The sequence below is a fragment of the Notamacropus eugenii genome, chromosome 7 (assembly GCF_028372415.1).
Source record: "Notamacropus eugenii isolate mMacEug1 chromosome 7, mMacEug1.pri_v2, whole genome shotgun sequence".
Taxonomy (NCBI): Eukaryota; Metazoa; Chordata; class Mammalia; order Diprotodontia; family Macropodidae; genus Notamacropus; species Notamacropus eugenii.
In genome coordinates this window covers 3,093,283-3,105,551 of record NC_092878.1, presented here as the reverse complement: position 1 = coordinate 3,105,551, position 12,269 = coordinate 3,093,283, and the positions used below count along the sequence as shown (strand labels likewise).

Genomic DNA, 12,269 nt, shown 5'->3' with positions numbered 1-12,269 from the left:
TGTCCCCTGGACCACTTCAAGAAAGAAAAAAAGAAAGAGAGAGAAAGAAAGAAAGAAAGAAAGAAAGAAAGAAAGAAAGAAAGAAAGAAAGAAAGAAAGAAAGAAAGAAAGAAAGGAAGGAAGGAAGGAAGGAAGGAAGGAAGGAAGGAAGGAAGGAAGGAAGGAAGGAAGGAAGGAAGGAAGGAAGGAAGGAAGGGAAGGAGGGAGGGAGGGAGGAAGAGAGAGAGAAAGAGAGAGAGAGAGAAAGAAAGAAAGAAAGAAAGAAAGAAAGAAAGAAAGAAAGAAAGAAAGAAAGAAAGAAAGAAAGAAAGAAAGAAAGAAAGAAAGAAAAGGAAGGAAGGAAGGAAGGAAGGAAGGAAGGAAGGAAGGAAGGAAGGAAGGAAGGAAGGAAGGAAGGAAGGAAGGAAGGAAGGAAGGAAGGAAGGAAGAAAAGAAAAGAAAGAAAGAAGGAGGGAAGGAAGGAGGGAGGGAAGGAGGAAGGAAAGAAGGAACAAAAAAATGACCTTGATTGGGTTATAAATAAAACTCTGTGGAAAGGAAAAAAAGAAATTGGTAAGGAAGGAAATCACAAGATGTCACTATGATTTTTTTCCTGAGTTTTCTGAAACAAATTTTAGACCTCTGTTTCCACTGAACATGCTTTATTCGTTAGAAAAATCACAAAATGTAGGATGATTCCTGAAATGAACACTCAAACTTTTGCTGGTACCAAATTTAATACTAACAGTCATATAAAATATGTAAACTTGTCACAAGTTGCAAAAAGCAGATCTCAGTTTGTCAAGAAAAAGACAAATATTTTTCAAAAACTACACTAAACACAAGTAAACAAGTGATATGTTACCCTTCCTTTAAGAAAGAAAAATGGCATCTGATTATTAAATGAGGTGTCTTTTAGTGGGTTTTTTCCCTCATGGAATGAGCCACAGTGCCATTGTAAGAGCTGACCTCAAAGCTAGGAAAACCTGGGCTCAATTCTTTCTTCTGATTGGCCCTGGGCAAGGTCAGAGGCGTCAAACACCTGGCCTGTGGGCTACCCACAACACTGCCAAGTGCAGCTCAAACCAGATTAAAATGTAGCTTTTATCAGATTTTAACGTGTTGATGAATTTATCTAAAAAAATATATAAATACATCCACAGAAACTACTACTTAGTAGCCCCCATATTTTGATTAACCCCATTGCTCTAGGCAAGTCTCAAAAACTAGAGGTTGCAAAGAAGGTGCCAGTTAAACTGAAAAAATGAAGAGGAAAACAGTAGACATAGTGAGATGCTCAACTGAAGTGAAAAGGAAAGTAAAGAGGAAAAAATGGAAAAAGGAACCTAGAAGAAGTAGAATCAGAGAGCTGTAATAACAAGCCTGTGTTAAACACTACTAGGCATCAGGCACTAGGGATACAAAAACAAAACAAAAATCACCCTCCCCTCAAGGAGTTTACATCCTAATGGGAGAGACACCATGTATAAATCAGAACACACAAAGCAGAGGGCCAGCAATGAGTAGAAATACAACGTGTTGGTGCAAACACAGAACAGGGAGAATGAGACATCAGGACAATCCTGGCATATAGACATATAGGAATGGCATATATGGGAGTGACATATAGGAATACTGAATCAATTCCAATTAGTTCCAAGACAATTAGGTAGCTCAGCGATAGTACTGGACGTAGAGTCAGGAAGACCTGAGTTCAAATCTGATTTCATTTACTATGTGACCCTGGGCAAGTCACTTAATCTCACTCAACCACAGTTGACTGATCTACCCTAAATAGCACCTACTGAGAGCACTGCCACCTAGCTGTTGGGAGGATAATATTAAGTAATACTTGTAAAGTGCTTTGTCAACCTTAAGTTGTTGTTGAGTCATTTCAGTCATGTCTAACTCTCCATGACTCCATGTTGAGGGTTTTCTTGGCAAAGATAATAGAGTGGTTTGCCATTTCCTTCTCCAGCCCACTTTACAAATGAGGAAACTAAGGCAAACAGGGTTAAGTTTGACTGCCTGACTGGAATCCCCACCATGGAAATATAAGGAGTTACAACAAGAACTATGTATTTTGCAACTTGAAAAAAATTAAAATTAGTAGAGACAGGCAAGTTTTGCCCATGCCTCAACTCCTCTCTTCTTGGGAAAGGACACTTTTTGACATGGGTTTTACCTTCCTTTTTTTAAAACCATCTTGGAGAGAAGAGAGGTTTTCAGATAGATTCATTAGGGCTTAGATTCTTTATCTTTTCTCTCCCCCCTTCTGTTTCACCAGGAGATTCAACGCATCCCAGCAAAAAGAGTAGAATGGATTATCATGGTTTTCATGACCAACTACCTACTCCTTTACGTAGGATTATAGCCTTAGAGCTGAAAGATACTTCAGTCACCACTCAGTCTAAACCCTCAACCCTCATTCTACAGATAAGAAAACTGAGGCCCTGGGAGATTACACTAGTGAATGGTAGAGGCAAGATGAGAATCTGGGTTCTTTGACTCTAAATTCAACACTGGTCCCATTATATCACACTGCTTCTCCCAAGACAAGTGACCATACTGGCCTGTCCTATGTCCCTAGAAGCACCTTTGGTCAGTCTGTCAGTCTACAGGTATTGGTCAAGTGCTTTCATTATTTGCATTTAAGCCAATGCAAACCACAAAGGTAGGAAATGGTATCTCATGTATGAGGAAGTGCAGTAGACCAAGTCAACTTTCCTTGTCACATACATCCACCAATATTCTTCTTACATGTGTGTGTTTTCTCTCCTTTCTGTGTATGTGTCTTCTCTGCTGACTTTGGTATGTGTGAGTCGCTGGTAAAAGTTACTAAAACCAGACAAAGGAATTAGAAGAGGAACTCTGTTCCAGCTCGCTCCCATTTTGATGAATAATGATTTACCCAAAGTTTTTTTTTCCAATATAGGGACAGGTAGGAGAGAAAAAAAGGTTTTTGTTCATTGAAAAACAATTAATTTAAAATATATATCTGCTACATTTTTATTTGAGTTAAAACATCCTCAGTATAACTAATGCATCCTACACTCAAGTTCTCCTATAATATTTCATGGTGCCATGTAGATCATGGGATCTATCACTGAAAAGGATCTCAGAGGTTCAGTCCAACTCCCTCCTTTGATAGACAAGGAAACTGAGGCCCTGTGAAACAAAGTTACTTGTCTGAGGACACAAAAATAGAAAGTTACAAAGCCAGGATTTGAACTCAGGTCCTATGACACCAAGCTCTAGGGTCTTTCCGTTGCACCACACTGTCTTGACTTTTTTTTTGTAGAGGTTACATCAGTGGGGCACAAGATCTGGAAGATTCTATTGCTGTTCAGTTTTTTTCAGTCAGATCTGACTCTTCATTACCCCATTTGGGGTTTTCTTGGCAGAGATACTGAAGTAGTTTGCCAGTTCCTTCGCTAATTCATTTTACAGATGAGGAAACTGAGACAAACGAGGATTGAGTGATCTGCTCAGGGTCACTCAGCTAGTGTCTGAGGTCAGATTTTAAACTCAGGAAAATGAGTCTTCCTGAGTCCAACTCTGGCACTCTATCCCCTCTGCCACCTATATGACTTCTAGAAGTCCTACCAATCTGGAAGGTTTTCCTGTGGGGATCTGCTGATAGACTATATACCCCTTTTCTGTGGACTACTAGTCTTGCCAAGTTTTCCTAGGCTCACTACAAGTCTGGCTGCACGTAACTGATTTCTTCTTCTGCCACAAATGACAAAGACCAGCTAAGTTATCAGAAGGTTATTCACTTTGTCCATGCAAGGAATACCTACCCTTAGGAAACAACAGATCCCTGAAATACCAAAGTAAGCTATATATGTTTTCATTCTTTGCTTAATTAAGTTTCTATCACTGCTCCCAAAGAAGTACTTGTGGAATTCAGAGTCTCTGAGTAAAATCTGCCCAGACACATGACTGCCAAAGTTAAGCCACTCCCAGTTCACAAGACTTAGAGAATGCATATAATAGCAACATGTTTCCATGGGCTAAAGATTTCCAATATTCCTAATATTTTATACTAGCATAAAATTTTAGAAGAAGGGAGTATCTCTTATAATTCCAGCAGGAAATGTCAGCTAGAATTTTTTAAAAAGAGGAGTCTTACTAACGGGTTCTCTTAAAATGCCAACTGTTTTTAAAGATCCACACCATATTTTATGTCAATCCCATTTTCCCTTGGTTTGTAAATACAAAGATTAATAAAGGAAATTTAATTTGTATGCCGAATCTAATTCGTTTAAGCATGATTCATCTGTTCATTTTTTAGACACTTTCTCAGAAACCCAAAGTGACATTTCAGAAAGGCTAAAAGCTCAATTTTAACTATCATCTATTTGAAAATTCAGGAAAATTTAGGATTTCAGAAAAAAAAGAATAACTTTGGCATAGGACAGACTGAAAGCACAGACTACAGGGGCCACTACAAATTCATTTTATTTTATCTCAACTGAACTCTTAGAGAAATCATTTTATTCCTCGCCAATTAGCTGTCTACCACACTCCACGCAACAGATGTTACTAACTAAAATCTTTTCTCATCAAATTTTAAACAAAAACCCTACAGTCTTACCTCTTGAATCTTACTTTCCTGAGAAAATAAATGTCATTCATCCCTTGTTTACTCATCTCCTTCATTCCATATCACAAAACCCCTCTACTTCTTTACTATCTTCTTTGTTTCAGCTTCTAAGGAAGAAGGCACATTTGTCAAGGCCAACTCTTGGTGCCTCCCTCTCTAATCATCCATCTTTCTTTGTATTTGCATCCCCAATACCTAGTACAGGGCCTGGAACATAGCAGGAGATCACAAACACTTGCTGACTGATTATCTATTGATTCTCCCCCTGCAGCGTACAAACATGCTCCATTCTCCCTCATCCTTAATGAGCTTCAGTTGGTTCAGCCATTTCGGTGAGCTCTCATCTAACATTGGTCCTTCTTTTCACTGCCAAACTTCAATTATTGCCATCTCCACTCTTTACCTTCTACTTTCTTCTCAACTACTTACAGTCTGGCTTCTAATTCTCCTACTCTACTGAAACACATTTCTGCAAAGTTGCCATTGATGTGGAATCTCATGACTTTTCTCATTCTTCATCTTTCTTGAGCTCTATCCAGCTTTCAGGGCTCTAACCATCCTTCCTCCTGGATTTTCTCTTCTCCTTCACCTTCTGAGACATTACTGTCTTCTTTTTTCTCTTCTAATGAATTCCACTCTATTTCTGCCTCCTTAGCTGCTTCATCAATCATTTCCCACCCCCTGGGTATAAATATCCCCCAAAATTCTGTCCTGGGGCATTTTCCAGACCCTCTTTTTTTCAGACCCTACTTTCCAGATGCTCTCTTTGGTAATCTTATCAATCTCCATGTATTTGATTATCATTTCTAAATAGAGGCCTCCCGAATCTATATGTGCAGTATTAATCTCTCTGCTGAACTCCAGGTCACCCTGCTACATCATCCCCTTTCATATACTCTACATTCGAGCCAAATTGGACTGCTAATTATTTCCTGAATTCAATATGGCAACTCCTACCCTCATGTATTTGCACAAACTGCACCCCCTTCCCCAAGGCTAGAAGGCATTCCCTCCTCATTTCTACATCTCAGAGTCCACCAGGGCTTAACATAGCGCCTGACACATAGCAGGCACTTAATAAATGCTTGTTGACTTATTTTCCTCTAAGCCTAAGGCTTATCTCCAGTGCCACCTCCTATGAAAAGTCTTCTCTGATTCCTCCCAGTTGTTAATGCTTTCTTCCTTCTTAAATTGCCATGTTGACTTCTCTATCACCCATATCATATCCGTCTTCTCCTGACTCACAGAATGTAAACTTTTTGCCAGTTGAGAGTGCTCAGTTTTTGTCATCCAAGACCCAGCATTTATCAAGGTGTCTTTTACATAGAATTTGCTTAATGCCTGACTTTGAATTGAACTGAATTTATTGTCACATGAATTTTTGCATTATGTAACTTCTCAAAAGCATTCCTTTTTTGACTTTAAATGATAAAAATGAGGCTGCTGTCTTTAGATGGAAAAATAACTTTAGACTGATGCTTTGGGGAACCATTCAGATTATGGCAAATACATTTGAGTGAAAGCAATAAATGAGTAACCATTATTAGTCCAGAGGAACTCACATGCAAAACCAATCACTTTTATGAAGTATAAAAATACTACCCATTTGAGGTTTTCTTGGCAGAGACACTGGAGTGGTTTGCCATTTCCTTCTCCAGCTCATTTTACAGATGAAGAATTGGGGGTAAACAAGGTTAAGGGATTTGTCTAGGGTGATATGGCTGTTAAGTGTCTGAGGTCTAATTTGAACTCATGAAGATGAGTCTTCCTCATTACAAGCCCAGAGCTCTATCCACTATCATACTGACTAAGATAAATTGGACTTATGCCTTCCCCATCACTAAGAAAAGTAGTCCTCTTCTGTTCCCTTAGGAAGGAGGGTAGGTGTTGTCTTCCCCAGATCAGTAGCTAAACAGTAGCTAAACTCTCTACTATGATACTACTCAAGAAAACTAGTATCTCATACTAGTTCTTCATGGTAGGAAGAGTAGGAGATTATCTGTGATGACTGTGATAGTAACCTATTTTCTATGAATACTAAAACCCAAGCTCTGAGACCAAAAAGAAGACCATCTATGAGTTTTGAATTGAGGAAACTGGGAAGATCTCCAAACATCTACACTATTCTCGAAGTGTCAGTAGTTTCATGACCCAAGATTCACTATCTGAGATTTCACCATCTACAAAACTGTAGATCTTAATGAACTATTTTGTTTAGCCTTTAAGAGTCTCCAATTAAAATGCAAATGCCCCTAGAAGGTAGCACCAACTAGTCAATACCTTAGCACGAATTAGTTCTACTGTGTTTAATCACACTGTTGACCATAAGGTCCTGCCAGAAGACAGTACAGATTAGGCGTCCAGAGATGGAAAGAAAGGGAAGTTCTGAGGGACGCTAAAAGAGGAGATCATGAACAAGAAACTTGAACTGCATCATCATTTCTTACAGGCTGACCCTAGTTATGCCAAAGATCACTTTGGTAGGAAGGATCACTATAGGTAGAAAACTAAGAATGGAAAAAATGAAAAGTCAACCAAACAAGACTTATTGAATATCTACTAAGTATTAGGTACAATAAGGGGTAAGAAGACCAATGAGACCTGATATCTGCTCTTAAAGACCTTAGAATCTAGTGCTTAAGCATTAGAGATGTTTGAGTGAATGAATGAACCGATCTGGACACCACAGAATATTGTGAAGCTTGTACCTCTTTCCTCCACAAATATTAATAGAATTTCCAGATTAAGATCTGGCAAGTGGAGAACATTGCAGGGTATGTACAAAGAAAGATGTGTAGGAAAGAAAGGAAGGAAGGAATAAATAAACATTGAATAGCCACTTAATGACCATGTCACAGCCCTTCACCAGTTTGAGAGCAGAGACTGTGTATTATTTCATCTTCATATTCTTAACACCTAGTATAGTATTTTGCATAGAATAAGTGTCTGATAAATATTTGCTGAATTGATTTTGTCAAACTGTCCTAATGATGTGATAGCACCACAGGTAGATATTGTAATTCAAGAAGGAAAAGAGAGTCAGTCTGTAATAAATGTAGACTTTTATGTCCTCAGTATCATATCATTATTTTATTTTAACTACTTACCATCAAATTTTGCAAGCCTGCTAATATCTGCTCCAAGTTCTGAAGTAACTGGTAATGCATGGCGGACTTTTAAGTTGGTCTCCCTGGAAAATTAATGACATGAATTTTTATATGGAACAGTCCACAGCATCTTACATAAACTAATCAAGCGGGTACAGCCCATGAAATACCCAACACGTCAATTCAAGGAACTCCCTTTGAATGTCATTACCACTTCCACACTGTTTCAGAAAAGTGGGAGGGACTTCCAATGTTCCTAAAAGTTGGCATCCCATAAACTGCACATCTGTATAACAACACAGTAATCTGTTTTGCTCTTTGAAAGAACAGAGGACAAAATAAATATGGTTTCATTCGGACCTATTCAGACATCACGCATGAGTTACAAAATAGAATAGGAATGGTAGCTCCACTGCTAGCCAAATGAGGCCAGCATCACACTAAAGAGTCGGATATCTGTGTAGTAGTTTTCCTTTCAAAACATGATCATGGCTAATTTCACAGTAGCTTAAATTTAAACAGAGAAAAGGAACACAGGTTTATTTTTCTTGGCGAAGCAACACAAGAGTCATGTAATTCTAGAATCTCAGAACTTGCCTGGACTTCAATAGGTCATCTAAATTGTTCTTCCCCATCCAAACAAGACCACACAGACACTCTGCAGATGGCTTTCTACTTCAGGGATGAAGATTCCACAGCTTTTGCCAGCATATTGTGTTTAATGGTCTTTGCCTTCAGAAAGTTCTCTCCTAGGTCTAAATGAAATCTTTTCTGCCCTAACTTGAGCACATTTCTTGGAGGATATCTCCAGTGGAGGTATTTAAAAGCACTTCTTCTCCACTTACTAAAACATCAAACTCTCTGTTTAGTAGAACATTTGGCACATTCCTTCATTTACTGAATACCTACTGCATGTGTGACAATGGAGGGAGGGAAGGAGCTGTGATATTACTGGCAGAGCATTCCCTTATTAATGCAGGTGGTCAAAGTCTTCTTCAGAAAAAACAAATTGTTTAATTTATAGTTTTAGAGACTTTCTTGGGACCATGAAAGGTTAAGTGACTTGCCCAGAGTCTCACATTCATATGTCAGAGGCAGAACTAGAGCAGTAGGTCTTCCTGACTCTAGCTGGCACTAGATTTCTATCTACTATTTCCCATACCTATCACTATCTTAGGTAACTTGAAAAATGCTAAGTGTATTTAGGTTTCTCTCCTCCTAAAAATCAATTATCTAAATCTTTAAAGGGAACAGTCCAGCAGCTGATTTCTATGTCCAGTCTCTGAAGACCTCACAAATAAAACTGGGAAGCCATTTGTGTAGCTTGTGCACGATCTTGCCTAGATGAGGTGGATTTAAATGCCCACCATGCATTTGGAAATCAGAAAATTTGAAAAATTTGATGGTAAATTTTCAAAATGAATTGATTTGTGCAACTTCTCAAGAAGGTCTCAATCATCATAAGGCATTAGAATTATCTTTTCAATCTTCTTTTTCCACTTTTTAACATCTTTATTTCAAGTCTTGAGTTCCAAATTCTATCCCTCCCTCCCTCCCATTTGCCCCCTTCCTGAAACAGTAAGCAATCAGATATAGGCTATACGTGTAATTATGCAAAGCATTTCCATATTAGCCATTTTGCACAAGACGACTTGAGTTTTAAAAAATGAAAGAAAATGAAAAATGGCATGCTTCAGTCTGTATTCGATCAATATCAGTTCTTTCTCTGGAGGTAGATAGTATTATTAATTATTACTGTTAATCATAATTAATCCTTTGGGATTACCTTGGATCATTCTATTTCTGAGAATAGTTAAGTCATTCACAATTCTTAATTGAATAATATTACTATTAGTGTGTACAATGTTCTCCTGCTCCTGTTCACTTCACTATGCATCAGTTCATGTAAGTCTTTCCAGATTTTTCTGAAATCATCCTGCTTATCATTTCTTACAGCACAATGATATTTCATTAAAATCATATACCACATATTGTTCAGTCATTCCCCAATTGGTAGGCATCCCCCTGATTTCCAGTTCTTGGCCACTACAAAAAGAGGTGCTATAAATATTTTTGTACAAATATGTCCTTTTCCCTTTCCTTGGATGTCTTTGGGATGTAGACATAGTAGTGGTTGCATCAAAGTTGCTGGACAAAAGAGTATGCACAGTTTTATAGCCCTTTGGGCATAGTTCCAAATTGTTCTCTAGAATGGCTGGATCAGTTCACAACTTCACCAACAATGTATTAGTGCTCTAATTTTCCCACATCCCCTCCAATATCCAACACATGCCTTTTTTGTCATATTAGCCACTCTGATAGGTATGAGGTTGTACCTCAGAGTTGTTTTAATTTGCATTTCTCTGACCAACAGGGTTTAGAACATTTTTTTCATAAGACTATAGATAGCTTTAATTTCTTTATCAGAAAACTGTCTGTTCATATCCTATGACCATTTGATAATTGCGGAATGATTTGTACTTTTACAAATTTGATTCAGTTCTCCGTATATTTGACAAATGAGGGCTTTATCAGTGATATTTGTTGCAAAATTTTTCCTCAGTTTTCTGCTTTCCTTATAATTTTGGTTCCACTAATTTTGTTTATGTAAAACCTTTTTTAATTTTATGTAATTAAAATTCTCTCTTTTACATTTTATAATGTTCTCTATATCTTCTTTGGTCCTAAATTCTTCCCCTATCCATAAATCTGATAAACTATTCTATACTCTCTTAATTTGCTTACAGTATCTCCCTTTACGTGTAAATCACGTACCCATTTTGACGTTCTCTTGGTATACAGTATGAGATGTTGGTCTATACATAGTTTCTAATCCTACTTTTTCCAGTTTTCCTGGCAGTCTTTGTCAGATAATGACTTTTTGCTCCAAAAGCTTGGATTTGGGAGTTTATCATATACTAGATTACTACAGTCATTTGCTATATGAACTTTATACCTAATCTATTCCACTGATCCATCACTCTGTTTTTTAGCTAGTACCAGATTGTTTTGATAATTACCACTTTATAATACAGTTTGAGATCTAGTGCAGCCAGACTATCTTTTGTATTTGTTTTCGTTGATTCCCCTGATACCCTTAAGTTTTCATTATTCCAAACGAATTTTGTTTTTGTTTTTCCTAGCACTATAAAGTAATTTTGATCATTTGATTGGTATGGCCCTGAATAAATAAATTTAGATAAAATATCTTTTCAATCTTGATGATGAAACAATGCCTCTCACTAAGAGTAACACATCTGTCTCAAGGAGTTTACAATCTAGACAGGAAAAAAATATATCTGCTGAGTTTAATAACAAATAAAAAGATGTCACAATGCAATAATGAACTAAGTATCAAACTGTGGAATCATAGAGAATCGATTAATAAATATTTATTAAGCACCTATATGTCAGGCACTGTAGTAAATAGCTGGGGATGAAAAGAAAAGTATAAGAAAATCCCCTGCCCTTAAGGAAATAACTATCTACCGAGGGAGACAACATGCAAAATACTAGGTTCAAACAAGCTACATACAGGAAAAGTTGGAAATAATCAACAGAAGATTAGCTTGATGGATCATAAGATTAAGAGTTAGAAGGAAATCAGATATCATCAAGTCCAAATTTATTATTTACAGGGCAAGAAACTGAATAGACAGGATAAGCTCCCAGAACAAGTTCCTGAAGACAGCAAATGCAGCTAAGCTGATAAGAAATGATGAGCAGGATGGTTTCGGAAAAACCTGGAAAGTCTTATATGAACTGATGCAAAATGAAGTAAGTAGAACCAAGAGAACATTGTACATAGTAACAGAAACATTGTAATAATGATCAACTGTAAAACACTTAACTTCTCTGACAAAGACAATGATCTAAGACAATGATCCAAGACAATTCTAAAGGACCCATGATAAAAAATGTTATCTACCTCCAAAAAGAGAATGGATGAATTCTAAGTGCAGATTGAAGCATATTTTCATGTTCTTCATTTTTCTTATTTTTCTGTGTGTTTTCTTTTGTACATACCTAATATTGAAAAATTCGCTCTGGAGCTCATCAATTGGACATACTACGTCACTGTCCAAGCACCACTTATTGGCTATTTGGGGGGCCCTCCTGGCTCAGAGTGAATGTAAACAGTAACTGTTTTTCTTATGGCCAACACACCTTAGGGTCTTCCCTTCCCAGTTTGATTTTTTTTAATTAAAAGGGCTATCCCTTGACTCACTCCTTAAAGAGGCCTCCTCCTTATTCACTCAATAAGCCTTACCTCTCTCTAAGTGAGTACCTGAAAAGGCCAGCCTAAAAAGGTCAAGGTCTCCCATTGCATCCTGGGTCATCTCCAGTCATTCTGATGAATATCTGGTCACTGGATCCAGATGGCTCTGGAGGAAAAGTGAGGCTGGTGACCTGCACAGCCCTCCCTCACTCAAAACAAAGTCAAGTGCAAGTCATGTCATTATTTCTCTGATGACATGGGCTTCTTTGGCAACAAAGAACTAACACACAACCTGAAAAGGCCAGCCTAAAAAGGCCAAGGTCTCCCATTGCTTCCTGGACCATCTCCAGTCATC

The 12,269-nt window shown here is 37.7% G+C and overlaps 1 protein-coding gene across 6 annotated transcripts in view; it reads right to left on the bottom strand.

The window, feature by feature from the left end:
- ATP8B4 (ATPase phospholipid transporting 8B4 (putative)) overlaps positions 1-12,269 on the bottom strand; it is a 339,741-nt gene that overhangs the window by 147,679 nt on the left and 179,793 nt on the right. For all 6 annotated transcript variants that reach the window (XM_072623610.1, XM_072623613.1, XM_072623609.1 and 3 more), the window contains one exon: positions 7,696-7,778. In XM_072623610.1, the coding sequence (XP_072479711.1) occupies positions 7,696-7,778 (83 nt within the window). The remainder of the gene's footprint in view (positions 1-7,695; positions 7,779-12,269) is intronic.